The 23,945-nt window shown below is 40.8% G+C and overlaps 1 protein-coding gene across 1 annotated transcript in view; it reads left to right on the top strand.

Annotated features, from left to right (window-relative positions):
* Positions 1–22,713, top strand: part of TENM1 (teneurin transmembrane protein 1) — an 840,365-nt gene extending 817,652 nt beyond the window's left edge. Inside the window, 5 exon segments of the mRNA XM_040405386.1 lie at positions 15,058–15,354; positions 17,680–18,067; positions 18,703–19,923; positions 21,449–21,591; positions 21,955–22,713. Coding sequence (XP_040261320.1) covers positions 15,058–15,354; positions 17,680–18,067; positions 18,703–19,923; positions 21,449–21,591; positions 21,955–22,713 — 2,808 coding nt within the window.
* The last annotated feature ends 1,232 nt before the right edge of the window (positions 22,714–23,945 follow it).

Here is a 23,945-nt window from a genome sequence, read left to right as displayed (position 1 = left end):
TCACGGCGAATCAAATTTTCCTGAAAATCAAATCAAAGTCCACTGCAGATACTTTGATTCGCTCAACACTAATGAAGTATATTTTTTATCAAAATGCATAGGCCCACTCACCACACCAAGGTTACCTTTATCTAGTGGGTCCCTACTCTGATTTAACGCATCACCATGTGGCAACCACCGCCACTGCAACACAGTGTCCACAGGTGGCAAGACCTAGCAGTCCAACAGTTCCCCTGCTGCCTGACTAAGTCCCCTTGGTACTGGGCCACACCAATCTAGCACAGCAAAAACCCACCGTTTGGTCTCACATGCCAAGTAGGCTTTATCCCTTGGGCATTTAGCCTGTTTCCTACTGATGAACTTGCAGTACAATGATGGGAGTATGAATTCCCCACCTCACTCTTCTCCATTATCAAAGCACTCACTTAGGCCGCTGTTCACCCATACCCGTATTGCGGCCCGCAAACAGCTGTTCCGCAATATGCGAGCACCAGCTGTATGCACTCCACATCACCGATGCAGACCCATTCACTTGAACATTTTTTTGCGGTGCCGACGGATGTTGAATGGGTCTGGATCCGTCACTGCAGCTGCATGGATGGTGCCCTTGCATTGGAGGCCAAAAATAATGGCCCCCAATTCACGGAACAGCCGAATGCGAATGAGCTCTTATTTGGTAAGGCTTTTCTATTTTATGTTTTTCTTACAGTTACAAAGGTTAAAAATATACTTCATCAGGTACAGCCTTTCACAGCTGTTTGACCAGAGGATGGAAAAATAAACTCCAAGCCAACTGCAGACCATTTTCTAGCCAATTTCTTCATGACTCCACACTGCAGTTGAATAATTTAGGCTATTTTCACATCTGCGTTTTCCTTTCCGCTATTGAGATCCATCATAGGATCTCAATACCAGAGGAAAACGCTTCTGTAATGTCCCCATTTATTGTCAACGGGGACAAAACTGAAATGGACGGAATGCACCAGAATGCATTCTGTTCCGTTTGGTTGCGTTCCCATAACGGACAGAAAACCGCTGCCAGAAACCCCAGTGATTACAAAAACAAAGGTCCACAAGTTCCCTTGTGACTACAGAGACAAAGGACTGCGACTGTCAGAGAGAGACAAGAACAGTCTCATAGAAGTGAATAGAGCAGTGGTCAGGCATGTAAACTCCATTCACTTAAGGACCCCCTCTGTTCTCATGATTGCTGGTAGTCCCAGTGGTTGGACCCCTTACAATCAGACACTTATCCCCTGTCCAAAGGGAAAATGTATTCTTTCTAGGAAGCCACTTTAAGGGGAACCTGTGACCATGAAATGCAGTGCAATCTGCAGGCAGCATGTTATAGAGCAGATTGATAAATAATAATAATAATAATGGACAGGTGCTCTAAACTTATATTTCTAAAAATGTAATTTAATTGAAGTAAAACAATGCAAAATAATAATTGATACATAATTATGAGAAAATATGACAATTCCAGTGCATAAATTTGCTCCAGGCCCTGCAACTGTTAATAATGTGAATCCACTGTATATATAAAGATGGCAATGATATACATAGCAGAAAGCCATATTGGCAATCTAAACTAATTGTAGATAAAGTCAATATCGTGCATTCAGGTGTGTCCTAAAAGTTCTAATAGAATGAATTGCGATTCTATACTGTTACTGATATTGCAGTTCACCTGGTGCGGTTTTTAAGGTACTGTATAATGTCAGATGTATTAAACTTGCAGTGATATATTGTGTGGTATGGATTTTAGGTGGCTGAAAGACCGTGCTAAGTTACCGGAGTAAAGATGCCGTTCCATGATGGTTAATGCCAAATGGGTCCTCTGTATGACCGCCACTCCCCGCTTTGTGCCGTGAGCAGTCTCTGCTGCACAGTTGCGGCCTCTTGTTATGGCTGCGGTGTGCACGGCCTGTGCTGTGTAGTCTCAGCTCCCCACTCCACTGGTAGTACGTACGGCCTCGTTTGCAACAGAGAGGTAGCTCCCACCTGCAGAGAGTCTGCACTTGGGCTGGATCTCAGAAGGTCTGCTGAGACTTGCGGTACCACAGATTAAAATTGCATATTAATTGCACCAATTCTGAATCGAATGCTCCTTTTTCGTTCATTCGAATATTCACACAGATATATCGCCTTCTTGTCAGTTGCACGAAAAAAAATTTTTAAATGAATTATCCACATGCCACTCTATGTTAGGCTATAGGCTATATGTGTTTCGGGGCTCCTCAGTAGCCATAATTCAAAGTTATAAGTACAGTTATGTGGGAAAAGATTCAGTAACACATACATTTATCTCTGCTTTTTCTGAACTTAGGACAGCCCCTTTTCCCATTGAAGAATAGGCCAATCTGCTCAGCAACTCCTGCTCTATAACGTAGAGATTGCATTGCATTTTCATGGCGACAGGTTCTCTTTAAGCAGATCTTAATTTTATCATATGCTTTCAATTATGGTAGCATGAACTACCTGTATAGTGTTGGAAAATTAACAAATTTTTCCAGGGCAAGAAAAAAATGACAAATTGTGAGTAGCATAAATGTTTCTAATAATGGAAAGAAGAATCAGACACATATTTCCAATAAAATGTTTCATTCTGAATCAGAGATATTATCTGTTCTGTTGTGTTCAGCACAATTCAGAGCCTGTATTTCAGTATCTCTTCAGAGGTCAGTGCTCATAATATCACAGATCAGACAGTTTACGATGTAGCTTATTATTTTCAACATAAAAGAGTACAAGTGTCGGGGATGGATTTATGTTCCCACGGTGCTTTGCAGCCCAGACCTATCATTTCATAATAAATTGTATCTGCTGGTTATGCACATACCTGTCTCTGTATTAACACGTGCTGTGGAGTGGCGGATTTCTTAAAAGGTAACATTGCTGGATGTAATTGGGTCATAAATTGTAACTGTTACAAGAGGGAGGATAAATGACTCATTTTTACAAGCTTTACAAACAGCAGTCATTTAAATGTATGGCAGAAAGTGAAAGCAGAAGGTTTAGGGTTTAAGGCCCTGGTGCAAGAGTTCAGCTTGGGCCCCCCTTCCCTCTGTGCTTTGCGGCCAGGGGCATGGAAGCACCTAGCCCTCGTGCTGCCTGAGGCAAAAATTGAAAAGGCACCCCCCATGCCAAATTCTTGACCTAACCCCTTCCCTCCAGCCAGAGGTGTAACTTGACAAGGGCCCGATAGCGACTGCTACCTCTGCACCCCCTATAGCTACACCCCTGAATCCACTCCTGATATTGGCTTCCAAAACTGCATCAAGAAACCTGTGTGGTTGTACCCTTAGTGAGAGAAATAAACCCTAATTATTGTAATAAAAAAAAAATGCAGTACAACCCCATAGACTGGGTCTGTATTACAGATGCATGCCGCATATGATTGTGTGTGTGTCGCCATAGACAAATGTCATATACAAATGCACTAATCAGCCATAACACTAACAGAATTTTGTGTACTATGTATATTGTGTGCGCAGCACCATCCTTAGCAAGCTGTGGGGCATTGTGTGCGCAGCACCATCCTTAGCAAGCTGTGGGGCACTGTGTGCGCTGACAACTCTTTATCATAGCATTTTCAGAAATTGTGGCACAGTAGCTTTTCTGTGGGACCAGACCAAATGGGCTAGTCCTCACTCCCCACACAAATCAATGAGCTATAGGTGCCCATAACCCTGTCGGTGCTTTGATTGTCCTTCCTTGGGCTACATTTGGTAGGTACTACTGACTATTGCCTCCAACCAGAAGAACTGCCATTGTACAGATACTCTGACCCAGTTGTCCAGACTCTATCCATCACAATAGTCAGATTCACTGATTCACAAGATTCTTATGCTTGATCATTTTTTCTACTTTCAACACAAAGGGTTGGGAATTATCATGAGACTTCATTCATAATATTTTCCTTGAATGAAGTCTGCTGAACGGCTAATAACACTTTTTTCCCACTAATACACCCCAAAAAAAGACTGTCATTTTGTCACTGCACCGCACAATGGCTAACAGGCCTTTTTTTCCACTAATACACCCCAAAAAAGGCTTTAGAACATATAACTGCACCGCTGAACAGCTAATACCCCTTTTATTTTTTCACTAATACACCCCAAAAAAGGCTGTCATTTTGTCACTTCACAGCACAAAGGCTAATAAGCCTTTTTTTTTCAACAAATACACCCCAAAAAGGCTTCAGAACATATAACTGCACCGCTGAACGGCTAATAACACTTTTGTTTTCTACTAATACACCCCAAAAAAGGCTGTAATCTTCTCACTTCACCACACAACGGCTAACAAGCCTTTTTTCCACTAATGCACCCCAAAATAGGCTTTGGAACATAAAACTGCACTGTTGAACGGTAAATGAGCCCTTTTTTTCACTAAAACCCCCAAAAAAGTCTTTACAACATATAACTGCACCGCCTAACAGCTAATAACACTTTTTTCCACACAAAAAATAAATAAAAGGCTTTAGAACATTTAACTGCACCACTTAACAGCTAATAACACTTTTTTTCCCACTAATACACCCCACAAAAGGCTTTAGAACATATAACTGCACTGTTAAACAGCAAATATGCCCTTTTTTACCACTAATACACCTGGGGGAAAAAAGGCTTTAGAACATATATCTGCACCGCTGAACAGCTAATACCACTTTTTTTTTGTAATTTTGTCACTTCACCGAACAAAGGCTTATATGCCTTTTTTTCCACTAATACACCCCAAAAAAGGCTTCAGAACATATAACTTTACTGTTATATAAAGGCTTTAGAACATAACTGCACTGCTGAACGGCTAATAACGCTTTTTTTCAACTAATACAACCCAAAAAAGTCTTAGGAACATAGAACTGCACCAGTGAATGGCAAATAAGCCCTTTTTTCCGCTTATACACCCCAAAAAAGGCTTTGGAAAATATTACTTTGCGCTAAATTTATCAAACATTGTTGTGCCTTCCAAGAGCTATAACTTTTTTATTTTTCCTTTGATGTAGCCATATGAGGGCCTGTTTATTGAAGAACAAGTTGTAGTTTTCAATGGTGCCATTTTTGGGTACACATAAACTATTGATTAACTTTTATTAAAGGGGTTGTCCAGGATCAAATTATTTTTTTTTTTTAAAGAGTACTCACTATTAAGAGCTGATTAAAGTTTCCCCAATATGTTTTTATGTATTTTCGCCACTTCTAGAGGGCTCCGACGGTCCCCCACGCATTGTTTACATCTAGGTTTATCTTTGCCTAACTTCCTGCCGCACTGCCCTGTGGATCGCAGCGCAGCATCACGTGGTTACAGCTGACGATCATCTCCGCCATAACTCCGCCCCCTCATTAATATTCTGCCTCCTTCATTCATTAGAAAGTGCCATGCCCGGTGACGTCTCCGGAAAGGCGTGGCTTAGCACGATGTCTTCCAGCCAAGTCACCGCCCCTCCCTGCAATCTGCATAATTACTGAGGCTAATGGTGAGTCTCTGGGTCGGAGGGGGCGTGGCTTAGCATAAGGTCTTCCAGCTTAGTTACCGCCCCTCCCTGCGATCTGAATAATTACTGAGGCTGTTGGTGACGTCATCGGGCTCCCTGCGAAGCGGAAGAAGAGGCTTCGCTCTGCAGCAAGGGACCTGGTATGTCACTGTCTATGAGAAAATAGGCACTTCCGGCTGAGAATTTGCTATATGAAAACGGCATCAGACATGTGTGGCAAAGGTACGACAGGCATGTGTGTAATATTTGTGTCACTGTTGTACACTTAAAACAATGTCCCCAATCCCGGACAACCCCTTTAACTCTTTCTGTGAGGGCGATGGGAAAAACAGCAATACCGTCACTGAGTTTTTATGATATAAATTTTGCAACGTTCATTTTTCGGGATAAATAACATTATAACTTTACTCTCTGAGTCACTGCAATTACAGCAATACCAATTACATATAGAGGGACATTTATTAAGACAGGCAATATACACTGCTCAAAAAAATAAAGGGAACACAAAAATAACACATCCTAGATCTGAATTAATTAAATATTCTTCTGAAATACTTTGTTCTTTACATAGTTGAATGTACTGACAACAAAATCACAAAAAAAAAAAATATGGAAATCAAAATTTTTAACCCATGGAGGTCTGGATTTGGAGTCACCCTCAAAATTAAAGTGGAAAAACACACTACAGGCTGATCCAACTTTGATGTAATGTCCTTAAAACAAGTCAAAATGAGGCTCAGTAGTGTGTGTGGCCTCCATGTGCCTGTATGACCTCCCTACAACGCCTGTGGATGCTCCTGATGAGGTGGCGGACATTCTTCTGAGGGATCTCCTCCCAGACCTGGACTAAAGCATCTGCCAATTCCTGGACAGTCTGTGGTGCAACGTGACGTTGGTGGATAGAGCGAGACGTGATGTCCCAGATGTGCTCAATTGGATTCAGATCTGGGGAACGGGCGGGCCAGTCCATAGCATCAATGCCTTCGTCTTGCAGGAACTGCTGACACACTCCAGCCACATGAGGTCTAGCATTGTCTTGCATTAGGAGGAACCCAGGGCCAACCGCACCAGCATATGGTCTCACAAGGGGTCTGAGGATCTCATCTCGGTACCTAATGGCAGTCAGGCTACCTCTGGCGAGCACATGGAGGGCTGTGCGGCCCTCCAAAGAAATGCCACCCCACACCATTACTGACCCAATGCCAAACCGGTCATGCTGGAGGATGTTGCAGGCAGCAGAACATTCTCCACGGCGTCTCCAGACTCTGTCACATCTGTCACATGTGCTCAGTGTGAACCTGCTTTCATCTGTGAAGAGCACAGGGCGCCAGTGGCAAATTTGCCAATCTTGGTGTTTTCTGGCAAATGCCAAACGTCCTGCACGGTGTTGGGCTGTAAGCACAACCCCCACCTGTGGACGTCGGGCCCTCATATCACTCTCATGGAGTCTGTTTCTGACCGTTTGAGCAGACACATGCACATTTGTGGCCTGCCGGAGGTCATTTTGCAGGGCTCTGGCAGTGCTCCTCCTGTTCCTCCTTGCACAAAGGCTGAGGTAGCGGTCCTGCTGCTGGGTTGTTGCCCTCCTATGGTCTCCTCCACGTCTCCTGATGTACTGGCCTGTCTCCTGGTAGCGCCTCCATGCTTTGGACACTACGCTGACAGACACAGCAAACCTTCTTGCCACAGCTCGCATTGATGTGCCATCCTGGATAAGCTGCACTACCTGAGCCACTTGTGTGGGTTGTAGACTCCGTCTCATGCTACCACTAGAGTGAAAGCACCGCCAGCATTCAAAAATGACCAAAACATCAGCCAGGAAGCATAGGAACTGAGAAGTGGTCAGGTCACCACCTGCAGAACCACTCCTTTATTGGGGGTGTCTTGCTAATTGCCTATAATTTCCACCTGTTGTCTATCCCATTTGCACAACAGCATGTGAAATTGATTGTCACTCAGTGTTGCTTCCTAAGTGGACAGTTTGATTTCACAGAAGTGTGATTGACTTGGAGTTACATTGTGCTGTTTAAGTGTTCCCTTTATTTTTTTGAGCAGTGTATATGCCGGTCTTAGTCCCTCTGCACTGCCGATGGATGCATCAAAGCTATGTAGTCGCCGGCCGTGTGACATGCTTTAAACTATGCCAGATACCTTGCTGGCATAGTTTAAGGCCATTTTCAGCATAAACTGGTGTGAAACAACTTTAGGACAAAATCTGCGACATAAATATGCCAAAAAGTGGTGTAAAACAAATGATAAATGACCACCATAGTTTTTTTACATTAAGAAAAAGAAACATCCAGCACTCCTGTGAATGGTATAAAATCTTCTATAGTTTATTTCCAAACATCAACATGGATACATCTTTTATATCTTTGCTTATGCTTTTTGTATCACAAGATCATCATATGATTATAATAACTAAGCTCTGATGATCGAAATGCATAAGCAAAGATTGAATTTGTATTCATGTTGATGTTTTGAAATACATTTTTCACAGTTCTGATAGATATAGACATCAGATGTCAGGTAGTCACTATGGTAACTTAATTATAATGTAATCACAGAGTACCTTCACCAGTGTATAACGTAACCTTTACTGATGATCATTAAAAATTTGTGCGCTTAAAAAGCAATTAACAATGAGGCTGGGCAGGACAAGGAAAGGAAAATTGACTCACCCTCACACTTGCCCTATCAAACTATAGGCCCTGCCTAGCAAAACAGAATGGCCGCCCCAATAGGAGCGATCCCGTATCAGGAACCTCCTAATAGGCCCTATATGTCCCTGACAAGGCATATATACCGCCACCTTAGAAGAGACCTAGTATGACTACAGTCCAATAGTAATGTCATAATTCAATGCATGTATCAGAAAATAATAAAGCTACAACAAAAATAATCACACATAATACATATATGCTCCCAAGTAAACCAGTGGCGTCCAGGTTTTGATCACCAGTGGGAAAAAAAGGAGCACATACCATATTTCCCAGGAATGCAAACTTTGTCCCAACGCGTATCTCTGAACCATTCTCTGGGGTCAGTTCATCAGGGGATCACATATAACATAAAGACTCCAAAAAACAAACAATACAGAAATGGAGGCAATAATATGTGTGTGAATCAGATTATATTCTTGTAGTAATACCAAATGATAATGGTAAATCTCATGGCCATAAAGAAAGACAATTCCCATATATTTGGGACCAAATATAATGCATCTGCATCACATACCAAATGTCCACAGTGCTGCTACTACTGAGACCCTTTTAAAATTCTACCACACACCATTTAAATATTGATAATTAAAGTATGGCTTTCAATAAAATCGAAATTGCAGCAGGATAGGCCAATAAACATAGCAATCGCTATGACAGAAAGGGGAGGATATTATTATTATACTTCCCTTAATCCTAGATGAGATGCCAAGCCTGGAGAGGGTACGATAAGGATCAGTCTGGGTCAGCACAAGAGCATTGGTGGTGTAGTGGTGGCCATCTTGATGGAAAGTCAGACTTTCCATCAAGATGATTATATGTTTTGAAATAAAGTATAGAAGATTTTATAGAAAATAAACAGTGACAGGAGATAGCGCCACGTGTGTGGTGTCGTTTGATAATCAGATTAGGTGTAAAGCTATGTTCTGCTTATCGTATTGAGTTGTGAGGAGTCACAACTACTGTAGTACTCCTCGCTGGTTTAGATACCTAACCAGCAAACTGGGATCCCGCACTGCTGCCACAATTTGATGCCCCGCACCGCTAAAAGAGATAGCTGGGAGAAGGATTCCAGTAGATAAAACAGACCTGAATCGCATCCATGGCGCTGTACGCAGCATATCAGCCATATCCAAGATAATATAAAGATGCTTTTATTGGATGCAAACTTCTCAATGCGTTTCAGTGGCAGGATGGCCCTCTTCGTCAGGACAGTTTTTGATAGTTTTTTTCAAAAACTGTCCTGACGAAGAGGGCCATCCTGCCCTTGAAACGCGTTGACAAGTTTGTATCCAATAAAAGCATCTTTATATTATCTTGGATATGGCTGATACCCTGCGTACAGCGCAGTGGATGCGATTCAGGTCTGTTTTATCTACTGAATAGATTTTATACCGCTGACAGGAGTGATAGATATTCCTTTCTTCATTTTTTAAGCTTTTCAGCTATTTTACGTACTCGGAGGACTACAATTAAGAAGCCAGGTGAGCTGACTACAAGTGTGTATCTGAGTTTTTTTTTACATTCTACTACTTTTAATAAGAAGAAAATGTTTTGGGGTAAATGTTTGGGGTGATCATTTTTTATTCCATTTTTTGGGTGGTGAAAACCCATATTGTGTAGATACTAAACATGTGAAGGGGATTTTGTTTTTGCATTTCTTTCCATTTGAAAAGCTTTTTTATTGAATGGAAGAAAGGTGTATTTTTAAAAAATTTTATTTGATAAGACTTTTTTTTTACTTATTTATATTTAAATGGTTAATAAGGGGACTATAATAGGTGATCTCTTCATCACTTCTAAAATACATTGCACTGTTCATGTAGAGCAATGTATTTTACTGTCAGTGCTATTTACCAGCAGGCTTCCCCAGAGACGCATAGCCTGCGAGGATATGCTGGAGACATGCCAGGGGCCTTCAGTAGGCCTCGGCCAGCATACACAGACATTGACATCCCATGATCTCATTGATGGAGTTCTGATGAAAAACAGAGGGAGTCCAGTCTCTTTGTAACAGTTTACATACCAATACCTATGGCATCTAAGTGGCTAAATCGCCTGGACCAGCAGAAGTGCAGATCCGGGCCATTTAACCACTTAGATGCTGTGGGCATTAGAGCAGGAGCGCAACTGTCACTTGAGAGCCAAGCCCTCAATCTCCTCTGCATTGGAGACCCATGCAGTGCTTAGGCTGAGCTGCCTAAGGCCCCTTAGTGACCACTGTAAAAAGGCGTATAATTAACCACCCCCATTTTTTCACCTACTTCTCAAAATTGGAGCGTGTGGTTTTAAAATGCAAAACTTGCCAAGTGACCTCAAAAGTCCCAAAAACCCTATTTTGTGACTACTTGATGATATAATTCTGGAGTACAGAGCTTGATAAAACCCCCATTAAACCCCCCCCCCCCACAAACATCAAAAAACAATAACTCCCATATTGACTAAAATATCCCACTTCTAGGCGCAACTGCAATGAGACACTCAATGTTCATGTTGCACCTGTTATTGGCTGATCAGTATATAAAACATGTTGAAAGGAATATGCCTATTGTAACAATGGCAGTTGGCAGCTGCCAGCGTGCAGCGCATCCTGCTATTTACCTCAGTCAAACTGCACACAAGGCTCCTCCTCTCCGTTGCAGGCTCCGGACCCGCTTTCCTGCACTGTCGCAGGCGGCGACAGCTTCAGTTGCACCTTGTAGGAGCCGCACGCGTCCTGTTTCTTTAAGGGTTCGCACATTCTCTCCAATCCCGGCCAGGCACCACCTTTATAAGGGTGCTTCCCCCTTCCTGTGATGCCTGAGCAATATTTTCGTTTTCTACAGCGAAGGTTCCAGCTAATTGTTCCTGCGTTGTTATCCTGCTTCTGACCTTAGCCTGTATCCTGACCTCGTCTCTGCCTGATCCTCCTGCACCTCGCTGCTCTAAAGTGTATGATTTGGATTGTCGACCATGCCTCTGTCTGCTGTTCAGCTTGTTACACCTGCTGCACCTGAGCTATTCAGCTCTGCTGTTCTAACAGCTTAAGCTCTGCTTAATCACTAACTCAGCTCTGCTTCATCTGACTCTGCTGCTGCGCTTCTTCCATCCAGCGACAGCTCGCTCCACCTGCCTGTATGCCCAGTGCTTGCACTGCGGCGTTCTGGCCTGCTCGGCCAGCTGCCACTTAGCCGGGACCATTCTTGCGGTAGCGACCTGGTGTCTCTCCTGCAGCTAAGGCCAGCTTCCGCATCTTGGAGCGGGATAAAGGCTGAAGACCAGGGGAACACTTAGATTCCGCTCCCAAGTTTGGCCCAAAGCCAAACCGGTAAGTGGCACAACGGGTCCACAGGCGTTGGACCGTTACACCTATACTGCATGACCTGCACAAACATACAATCCAGCTAATCCCTAATTAGGCCATCTTGGAACAGTAATAACTACAACAGTCTGCATTTCCATGAATTAACCTATTTTCTCACCTGGCCGTAACTGTACATCCAAGGTGCGGGAGTTGTGAAAGGCGTCGGCTCACAAGCCAAGCCTGCTCCATGCAACTAATACAGCTGACACCCAGCCACAATGACCGGGACTGGAGACAACTCTGATCTCATTTATTTAACTACTCAAATACCGCAGTCAATAGAGGTTAATAGGCAGCTGGTAAAAATACTATAGACTGCAATAATATACTACTCAGGCTCAAGTGTAAATTAAGTTATGGGTGCCAGAATATGGTGATGCAAAGAAACAATTTTTTTGCAAAAGTTTCTATTTTTTAAAGTAGTAAAATATAATACAACTATATAAATTTGGTATAACGGTAATCATACTGACCCATAGATGAAATTCAGTTTTCTTCCAGCTTGACCTCCAATAATCTCTACAGCAAAGAAACAAGATGGCAAGTATCAATAGTGAGGCACCACTTCGACACACAGACGCGCACTGCAGGTTTTATTACAAGGACCAGATTAAAATCACACAATGCATATAGAATCACAAATTTCTCTCTGGGGCCGTCGCGACTTGAGTTTCACAATAGATTCTTCTGGCAAATCTGGCTCACAAAAGTGGTATCTCTGTAAGACATTGTTTGGGCCAAGATTAATGATACAACCACTTCATGCTCCGATGCCCTCCGATATGGAAAAATAAATTCTCAAAGTTAAAATTTATTTTACACTATTCAGACATAAAAAAACTATACATATGTGGTATTGTTGTAATCGTACTGTAATCATACTGACACAGAGAATGAAGAGCACAGGTCAGTTTTCCTGCAAATGGAATGCCGTGGGAATGAAACTTGTAAGACGGTAGAGGAATTGCGTTTTTTTCCAATTTCCAATTTCCTCCTGCTTCCCACTACATTGTATGCCATATTAAATGGTGGCATTAGAAATTACAACTTGCCCCTCATATAGCTATGTGAACGGAATAATAAAAAAGTTATGGCTCAAGGAAGATAGGAAAGAAAAATTAAAACGCAAAAATGAAAAAACCTCCGGTATCCTAAGGGTTAAAGGTTGTTTTTGTTTTTCCTGAGAACTGACCAATCTCTTTAGATGTTGCAGCGCTCCTTGTGAATTATCCATAAGACTCTTTCATTGTTTTCTGGGAATTATATCTTTGACCTAATCCCCACACATAGTCCCCTGTCTTCCGAAGACTTCCTTCTTTGCTCTCCTCTACTCTGCTCCTAACGCAAATGTCTCTAAGATGTTTCATGTGCAGCCTCCATACTCTGGACCCAGCAAATCAGACTGTGCCCCACCATCCAAACTTTCAAACCTGAGAACCCACCTCTTCAGAATAAGCTAGCAACATATGAGGACCCAGCTGTCACTACTCACTACGCTACCATCTCAGCAGAGTTCTTTCTCCATCTGTACCTGTGACTCAGATTGCTGTTTGCACTTGTTTGTGTATGATATTCGTTATGTAAACCATTTTCATATGTACGGCACACTGAAATTAATGGGGTTTCAAAATAATAGTAATTATTACAGCACAGAAATGCACAGACTGCTGACTGGAGTCAATTATAGGAGTCATTTTTATATAGTTCAGTCAGCAGAACTTGAGAATATTAATGTCTTCTATCCATCCTGTAAGGAATGAAAGTGCATTTGTTCTGCACGTATTTGTCTGCAGTATATTTATAGCAAGTAAACTGTACTTAAAGTGGTATAACAGGAAAGCAGTGGCAGGGAATAATCCAGCAGTGACAACAATTAGAACCAGTAATTATATTATAATTATTGTCATCAAAATATCATTATACTCCATAATAGATTATACTTAAAATAAATGGGACTATAAATACTGCATTAATTGCTTGACAGTTTCCATAGCTGAACATTAGGAAATCTTATTGCTGCCAACTTATATTATAACAGTAGCTCCTGCAAAACAGAGTCCTGTGCCATGTGGATGTCTTCTCCAGACAGGGGCATACACAGATCTTATAGGACCCCATAGCAAAACTTAGCATCTTCCCCCAGCACCCCTTACATTTCTGATGAATTTACATTTTTTTTAAATTAAAGTTAAAAATGAAAATCAGACACCATAGGGTACATGCCAACCTCTTTCTAACAAAGCTAGAACCAAAGCTTGTACCTTACATGGGTACAGAGATCTCCCCATTCATTGCTCTGCTACATTTATATCAAGCTGGCAGCTCAAGGGGAATGTCTTTTCTGCTGGTTCTATGGAGGCATGTTCATGCACTTCCTATCACAACTCAGGAGGAAGTTGAAGGAAAAAACTGAGCATGTGCGGCCATCTCAGTGAGCAGGTCAAAGAAATAAGAAAAAAACTAACAGCAGGTGGCACTATACAGATACACTTTATTGAATAACTCAGTGACTATGCTAAATGTTTAATTACATGCAATTACAAAAGTATTTAGATCCAGGTGCTTGTTTGAAACCTGTAGAATATATTTTGTGGGACAATGCCTTTAAGTGGAAAAAAAATGAAAAAGTCAAGCTTCGCCTAACCCGTTTTACCCAACTTCTATACTACAAAAAGTGGATTGATTGCTGCATAAATATGGCACTCATTCTGAGCACTATATTTTTCAATGTATGTACCAGGTAACTGGCATAAATACATTGATAAATCTACGCTATATAGCTCTGTCTTTTGCTTCCTTTCAGTAAATGATAAAATGTGCTGCCTGCAGCCACCACTAGAGGAAGATCAGTGCATAGGAATTTACATCAAAGTTACCATTGAAATAACACTGAGCTCCCTCTAGTGGTGGCTGCAGGAAAATGATGTGGATCTGTGTAGAGGTCTGGGGTCCCCTCCACCAGGCCCCACATGCCTCCACGATAAGTATGCCACTGGCTTTAGAGTAATATGCACTCAGCGTGCCACCATATAGAGAAATGTTTCTAGTGGCGATTACCTCTGTAATACAGCATCCAATGAAGAATTACATAATGTATGAGACTATAAATCCATATCTGTGTGAATTCTAAGACACAAAGTTAACATCTGATCTCATAAAAGGTCTATAAGTGCCATATACAACTCATAATACACCTGTGCGTATGAAGCCTAAAGCTTTTTAATGACGGCTGTAGCTGTAGAGCTGTCATAGTGACTACCTATGTAGCATCTATGCTTGCTGCAGGCAATGTGAGTGCGGAAAATTGTTATCCAAATCATCTATTCGATGGGAGAAAAGCACAACTCATTCTTACACTTACCTATATAAACCAAGTACATGTGATCAGGAAGACTCTACAGAGGGGATAGCAAGAACATGCCCTGATCACATTTCAGATATCAGTTGTACCTTAGGGGTTTGTTTTTCATAAGCCATTTGTGCTTACATTTTAGGCTCACAACCGAAACCTATTATCGATTGATTTTGATCACATCACCAGAACCGGAAAAATCTATGATGACCATCGGAAATTCACTCTTCGAATTTTCTATGATAAAACTGGACATCCCATCTTGTGGTCACCAAGCAGCAAGTACCAAGAAGTCAACATCACATACTCCCCAAGTGGGCTTGTTACCTCCATTCAAAGAGGAACATGGACTGAGAAAATAGAATACGATCAAAATGGAAAGATGGCATCCAGAATCTGGGCCAATGGTAAAATATGGAGTTACACATATGAGGAAAAGGTAAGTGAATGCTTAAAACATCCCAAGCCTTTTCTATAAAAGCTAATAAATGGTGAGAAGAAACTGTGTGGGGAGAGATACAATGCTTCAACAATAAACTGATTGAAGGCTTATTTATTCTTTTATTGAAGAAGAAGGATCATTAAAGCCAGTAGCACAATAGAAAACAAAGAGAAATGAAAGGATATCACCACAATGCATTCCCGCTGCCTTTTATGACTGAATAGTAGGCTGTTCCGGTTTACATATAATTCTCCTAAATAGTCAATTGATCAGAGTAATTTTATAGCATTTGAAAAGAAACAGATGTCATTAGTTTTATAAGTCTTACTGTTAAAATATCTCTTCAGTAGCAATCTATTCACGAAAAAATGCCAATGTGCCTTATTTCAGATATGTTCTACAGTAATAACATAGTGATTTAGCAATAAGTGTAGGCCATATTAAGATATTCATGAAGTCCTTTAAAGGGCAAGTATACCTTTACAAGTAAGGGCTGTGAGCTATAAAACTTAAAAAATATGGCACTTTGTAATATGCCCTAATTTAATATTTCCCTTCCTTAGGGTATTTACATCCAGCATATTTGTCACGGAAATTTCTGTGACTGAGAAATCCATTTCATCTATCCGAATTAAACGGTTTCTGCAGCATGTGCATGGATTTCTGTAAGCATCATTCAAATGAATGGGGCAGAAGGAGACATTTCTGCAACAGATGTGCTGTGTGTGAACCTACCCTATTATATTTCACTGCTGGGCTTATTTGTTACCATTGTACAGATTTCAGCGGTTAACTAGTGGATCCTGACTACAAACAGTCTCCCCTGTAGTCAGGTTCTACCACTAAAAACTACCATCAAGCTCCACATCACACAGACTGTTCTCTCTAATACCTAATCATGCAGCTGCATCCTCTCTTTAAGATGTCATACTAAAGCCTACAGTGACCGTGAAGAACCATCTTTGCAGGAGAGGGAAATGAAAGACTGAGGAGTCATTACAGCTTAAGGTCCGAACGTGCAGAGAGCATCGGGTTCAGCCGACAGTCTAATGCCCGATCCTTTTGTACTCCCTGGAGATGTCGTCTCCAGAAGTGTCTGGCAGTGACTTTTTCCTTTCTCCTCATTGAATTCAGCTGAGCCAAACATATATGGAGGAGTCAGAAGGGAGTCGAGAGAGATACCTGTCGGCTGAACAATCGTTTGGCCTAAGGCTATTGTATATGGTCTCCCTTAGTTTGCTTTGGGATTGAGTAGGAATAATGGGCTTCCTTAGGGAGTCGAGAAAGATACCTGTCGGCTGAACAATCGTTTGGCCTACCGCTATTGAATATGGTCTCCCTTAGTTTGCTTTGGGATTGAGTAGGAATAATGGGCTTCCTTAGGGAGTCGAGAGAGATACCTGTCGGCTGAACAATCGTTTGGCCTAAGGCTATTGTATATGGTCTCCCTTAGTTTGCTTTGGGATTGAGTAGGAATAATGGGCTTCCTTAGTGTTGGAGAAAACAATCCCACACAACAGATTGAGATGGAGTGCATGTCTCTCCATCACAGCGGAGTGTCTGTGACACGTGTCACTTAAAAGAAATGCTCATTGGGCTGTCATCTTGAAGTCAGATTAACATGAAAAAAATCAAGAATGCAAAAAGAAAGTATGTACTCTAAAATAAGAGATTTTTGTGAGCCTTCACTTCTTAGGCACTCTTGGAATTGAATTTTTTTTCTATGCTCCCGTTTGTAAACTACATCAGGTAAAAAGCAATGCAGAGAATCATTATACTGGTCATTTTATTGCAGAATTATGACCTCCGTTTGGGTCTACCATTACATCAGGAGACCCACATTTTGACTACCCAAATCCCAAAACGTCTGTTGTGTGGACCAGAATTCAGTCTCTCTATACAAGCCTAGGTAACGATCAATCTGAGTCTCAGAGGTTCACACAGAGACAGACCAACTTCTGGTCACCTGATGAGCGCTTTAGGATTCAGGTAGTCGGAGTGTGGGTCATCTGATGTAATGGCAGACCTGATCCGGGCTCATAATTTTGCAATAAAGGGTCTGGTATAATGGTTACCTACACTACAGTTTACCTCATGTAATTTAAAACAGGGTCAAAGAAAAATAAGTTCTTGGAGTTCTGGTTTAATGATGTCAGAAAACCAATTAAATCTGTAGTATCAAATTGGCTTGATGGCTTGACAAGATCTGAGACTAGGAGGCCTCCATGAATCTAAAAAACAGGGACTCATAGAACCTATCATAATGTGGATATTGTGTGATGCATGTAATAACGTGACTTCATTTATTCTCTTTCGTTTCAGTCTATAAGCATCTTTTTGCACAGCCAGCGACGTTACATCTTTGAATATGATCATTCGGATTACCTTGCTTCAGTAACTATGCCTAACATGGTCCGCCATAGTCTTCAGACAATGCTCTCTGTTGGATATTACCGCAACATATACAACCCTCCAGACAACATTGGCTCTTTTATACAGGATTACAGTGGAGCTGGACATCTACTGCAGACATTACATCTTGGAACGGGACGTAGAGTCTTTTATAAATACACAAAGCAAACAAGGCTATCTGAAATTCTGTATGACACTACCCAGGTTACATTTACCTATGAAGAATCTTCGGGAGCCATTAAAACAATTCATCTAATGCATGAGGGATTTGTTTGTACTATTAGATATAGACAAACAGGTATGCAATATTGTAATAACATCAAATATATCTTGGCAGTGATAACTGATATATTGTATAGTTCATCTACTGCAGATAGTATCTATTCTGGCAGAGAACAATGCTATGGCTATATAATTATTCATATACACATTATTATTATGATCACCTGCTAATATCCAGAGTAACCATCGTGTGCAGCACGGACAGCAGCTAGACGGGCTGGGAGTGACTCAATAAGGTCCTGGTAGGTTGTCACAGGTATCTGGAGCCATCCTGACCGCACTACATCCCAACAACTGCTAAAGGGTGGGTGAGGGAGGATCCATAGAGCAAACATGATGATCAAGATGGTACCACAGATGCTCAATTGGCTTCAAGTCTGGGAAATTAAGGGGCCAGGGTAGTACTTGAAAGTATCAATGTCGCCCATTTCTAGCAGTGTGACATGTTGCATTGTCTTGCTGGAAGATCCCATCTGCCTCAGGGAAGACAATCAGCATGAATTGGTGATCTGCAAGGATGGATTCATACCCAAACTAGTAGAGAGTGCCTTCCACATGGATGAGCATATAAATGAGTATATACAGTAATTAATTTTAAATGTATCCAAAATAGGGAATTTCAGTATTAACCTGTCCAAATCTTGTTAATAGGACCTCTTATTGGACGACAGATCTTCAGATTCAGTGAAGAAGGTCTTGTGAATGCAAGGTTTGACTACAGCTATAACAACTTCCGAGTGACCAGCATGCAAGCAATGATAAATGAAAATCCTCTTCCTATAGACTTATACCGTTATGTCGATGTGTCTGGGAGAACTGAACAGTTTGGAAAATTCAGCGTCATCAATTATGATCTAAATCAAGTCATTACAACGTCTATGATGAAACATACTAAAATATTTAGCTCTAGTGGGCAAGTTATTGAGGTGCAATATGAGATTCTAAAGGCTATTTCTTATTGGATGACAATACAGTATGATAATATGGGTCGAATGATCATGTGTGGAATAAGAGTGGGCGTAGACGCAAATTTAACAAGATATTCCTATGAGTATGATCCTGATGGTCAACTTCAGGCTGTATATGTTAACGACAAACTTCAGTGGAGGTACAGTTATGATCTGAACGGAAACATAAACCTGCTTAGCCATGGGAATAGTGTTCGCTTGATCCCTCTAAGATATGACATTGGAGACCGCATCACCCGGCTTGGAGAGATTCAGTATAGAATGGATGAAGATGGGTTCCTCAGACAAAGGGGCAATGATATATTTGAGTACAATTCTAATGGTCTTTTGAGCAAGGCATATAACAAGGTTGCGGGTTGGAATGTACACTACCGATATGATGGGCTTGGTAGGCGCGTTGCAAGCAAATCGAGTACTGGCTCTCATCTGCAGTTCTTCTATGCAGATCTAGCTAATCCAATAAGAGTCACTCATTTGTACAATCATAGCAGTTCAGAAATAACTTCACTCTATTATGATCTCCAAGGACATCTAATTGCCATGGAATTGAGCAGTGGAGAGGAGTATTATGTAGCATGTGACAATACAGGGACACCTCTGGCTGTATTTAGCAGTCGAGGCCAAGTTATAAAGGAAATTCTCTACACACCTTATGGTGACATCTACGAAGACACCAATCCAGACTTTGAAATCATAACTGGATTCTATGGAGGACTGTATGATTCTCTGACTAAACTTGTACACCTTGGACAAAGAGATTATGATGTTGTGGCTGGACGATGGGCCACACCCAACCATCAGATTTGGAATAGATTAAATACTGACCCAAGGCCATTTAACCTGTACTCATTTGAAAATAACTATCCAGTTGGCAAGACCCAGGATGTGGCACAGTATACTACAGGTACAACAATTTGTTTTATCTTTCATCCCAGAGAGTAAGACTTGTGTATAGAGGTGGTATGCTCTGCATACAGACTCTAAAATTCTACACTGTAAAATAATTTAATTTTGAGTCATATGATGAACTCCAATGCAATTTAGTAACACGAAAGGATTAATAATTGGTTAAGGGGAACCTGTCTGAGGGATTCTTGTGAGAGGCGGGAGCTCAAGCAGTTGGATCCCCACCGATCAGACACTTATTCCCATCCCTGAAGGCACATATAAATGCCACAGGTATAATCTATAAGAATGAACAAATTTCCTATCTGTGATCTTAACAAGGAAAGGCATGAACTACACTAGGTGTAAAATTGATAAATGCAGGAGGGTAGAATAGAGGTCTAGTCAGAAAATGTATGAAAATCAAATTTTGCAATATTTACTGATTTAGGAATTTTGATAGGGATATGTTCACAGTTGCATTTCTAAATCCAGCTCTTCCAGTAGCCTGTTGCTGCCTAAATTCTGGCTGTCAGTTGGACAAAAAAATTCAGCTTTAAGCGGTATTTGTCCATCTGAAATCCGGCATTTATGTCAGAATGCTGCAAGATCACCTCTGGATCCCATTAATGGGGATCCAGCAGTGAATTGTAGAATCTGGCAATGCTGGATCTTGTAAATTGTGTTCCCTGCCAGATCAGATAACTGGAGATGTGAACAAGCCCTTAGCACAGCAAAAACATGGATTAACAAAGGAAGAGAATGCCATAGGTGCAACATAGTAAAAATGGAGTCATTTTATACATATGCTGTAACAATTGAAGTAATTTGACTGTTGAAGACTATTCATGTACAAGGCACTGTATGCATTACTGTATCATTAGGGTTAATGGTGTACCTTTAATGGAAGCAGCCGACTGCTATGGGGTCAGGGGAAGGAGGACCCAGACCTGAACTTCATCTTCTTTCTCTTCCTGGTGTAAAAGCACTGCATTTTCATGCAGCCACCACTAGGGAGAGCAAACAGATTATTACAGCTTCTAATTCAGTCAATTGTAACTGCATAAATTCGTATGGACTGAGCTCCCCTTAGTGGTGGCTATAGGCAGCCAGCTTTGTAACAGAAGAAAACGGGAGATGTATTAACATATTTATGCCAATTGTCTGGTGTGAATACATTGAGACATATGGTGGTCAGACTGAGTATCATATTTATGAAGCCTCTGTTCCACTTTTTATGACCATGTGTGTCTTTTTTATTACAATTCGTTAATAAAAAATTTCTTCCAGAAAAAACATACATTCATCAGAAATCTGGGGCTTTGCATTTTGCATTGCATGGGAGTGATTGAAACTGAGGGCATGTGGGCCCATACAAAGTTTTGTTATGGGGCCATATGAGCTCTCGCTCCCAACAACTGTATAAAAAGCATTGAGTCATCAGTTACTGGACACAACTGTGGGTTATTAGGAATTATAGATAGGGCCCATGCTTTCTATATTTCTATTGTGGGTTGTTTATGTATATTGTCTACTCTGTCTAGATATCGGAAGTTGGCTGGAGCTTTTTGGTTTTCAACTCCACAATGTACTTCCTGGGTTTCCCAAACCAGAGGCAAAAGGCTTTGAGTCAACATATGAACTACTACAACTACAAACGAAAACCCAGGAGTGGGATCCTGGGAAGGTTGGTATTTTTCTTATAACCACTTTTAATTCCTGAAGCATCCTTCTTACATTGTATTTACCACTAATATACCACATTACCAAATTCATGTTCGCTGTGCAGATAGAGGAAATCACCAGTTCTTGTAGTCATTCGTCAGATTTTTCTGTTTGGTTTCAGTCTTTTTTTCTTTACATCTCTGAAATGCATGCTGGGGAATAAAAAAAAAAGGTAAAACATAAAAGTAAAATAATATTATTAACCCTCTGTTGAAGGAATTGTTCTGACCTATTTACTGAAACAGAAGTAATATTTGAATAAAGTAGATATTGAGGGCTAAAAAGATATTCTGACTGAACTAATGTACATTATTTATATTTTTAGACAATTCTTGGGATACAGTGTGAGCTTCAGAAACAGTTGAGAAACTTCATTTCTTTAGATCAGCTTCCTATGGCTCCAAAACATAATGATGAAAAATGTCATAGAAACATAAAATATCCAAGATTTTCAGCTGTACCATCTTTATTTGGAAAAGGGATAAAGTTTGCCATCAAAGATGGAATTGTAACGGCTGATGTCATTGGAGTAGCTAACGAAGACAGTCGCCGTATTGCTGCCATCTTGAATAACGCCCACTACTTGGACAATTTGCATTTTACCATTGATGGTCGGGATACGCACTCCTTCATTAAGTTGGGCTCCTTGGAAGAAGATCTTACTGTTATTGGAAACAGTGGTAGTGGTCGTATTCTAGAAAATGGAGTCAATGTCACTGTGTCACAGATGACATCAATGGTCAATGGAAGAACTAGACGGTTTGCTGACATACAGCTTCAACATGGCACCTTGTGTTTTAACGTTCGCTATGGAACAACCATCGATGAAGAGAAGGATCATGTTATAGAATTAGCAAGGCAGAGAGCTGTGGCCCAGGCTTGGACTAAGGAACAGAAGAGACTTCAGGAAGGAGAGGAAGGCATAAGAATGTGGACAGAAGCTGAGAAACAACAACTTTTAAGTACTGGGAAGGTCCAAGGCTATGACGGATATTTTGTTAATTCAGTGGATCAGTATCTTGAACTTTCTGATAGTGCCAACAATATTCACTTCATAAGACAGAGTGAAGTAGGCAGGAGGTAACAAACAAACAAAAGACACTCTTTGCCTTTGCGTCACCAAAGACTGCCTGTTTTTAAAGCATAAAATGGTTTATTGTAACAATTTTCTAGATCAGATCTCTGTATATGTAAATATGAAGAAACATATCCAACTGCCTTTAAATGTGACAAAAGATGGTATTTTAATATTGTTAGTTTTAACAGTGCCATCCTGATAGCACTGATGAGGTCTCTCTACCACAATGTTGAGCAGTGTATTTAAAATGTAGAGGTATATACTTTCTGGATTGAACCCATATTGTGAGAACGCAAGACTATAAATACACTAGAAGAGGTGATCCCTATATTCTACATTATCATGGCATTTTCTTCAATTCACAAAATAGCTCCGTCTACTGTATCAGTGATAGTTGCCCTTTAAGACCTCTTAAGTGCTCATGGGATGTAAAAATGACAGTAAAGCTTCTTATACAGTATCTTGTGTGGCGGTATTCAGCAGTTTTGCATACATATTATTAACCATTACAGAGTTGCCACTCTTTACCGGAGACTAGAGCTTATGTGATGATATAGCGTCTAGACGAAAACAAAATCTACCTAAAGAGTATTAGTAAGTATATGATAAAATCAAAGTGTGTAATACTGGAAACCTGTCATTGTTTCTTATTTTTTTCATAAATGAACATTATTTCAAAATAAAAAAAAAGAAATAAATGTTGTGAGTCATGTATACTCAGATGGTACTCTATGGTACTTACTCCAAATTTCAGTAGTATGTCTTAAAGTATTAGATGTTGTCATAGGATAATAAAACCGGCTGAATGTGTTATCCCAGTTCAATATCAATATGTTGTTATGTCACACTTCATCAATCTAGTTTTCCCATAGACCCAAAATGTTTCCTGGCAATTAGCCTGAATTATATTTCATCTAACATATTTTCTACAGAAAGTTTAAAGCTGCATATTATATGGCGATGCTTGTCACCTTCCCTTTAAGGCTAAATGCACACGATCAGGATTGCGTGCGGATTTTCCGCGTGGATTTGGGTGCGGAAAATCTGCACCGTAGGTCATGTACATTGTATTCTATGAGAATTTGAAATTTTCAATGCACACAATGCAGATGTTTTCAGCGCGTATTTTGATCCGCAGCATGTCAATTTATTTAATTTTTCCTGACCGGATTTTCTTCATTCACTTAATAAAATCCACATGCGGAAAATCCGCACCGAATCCGCACGCAAATCCGCAC

Source organism: Bufo bufo, chromosome 8, assembly GCF_905171765.1.
Source record: "Bufo bufo chromosome 8, aBufBuf1.1, whole genome shotgun sequence".
Lineage (NCBI taxonomy): Eukaryota > Metazoa > Chordata > Amphibia > Anura > Bufonidae > Bufo > Bufo bufo.
The sequence above is the reverse complement of the archived record's forward strand: the minus strand, read 5'-3'. Positions and strand labels throughout refer to the sequence as shown.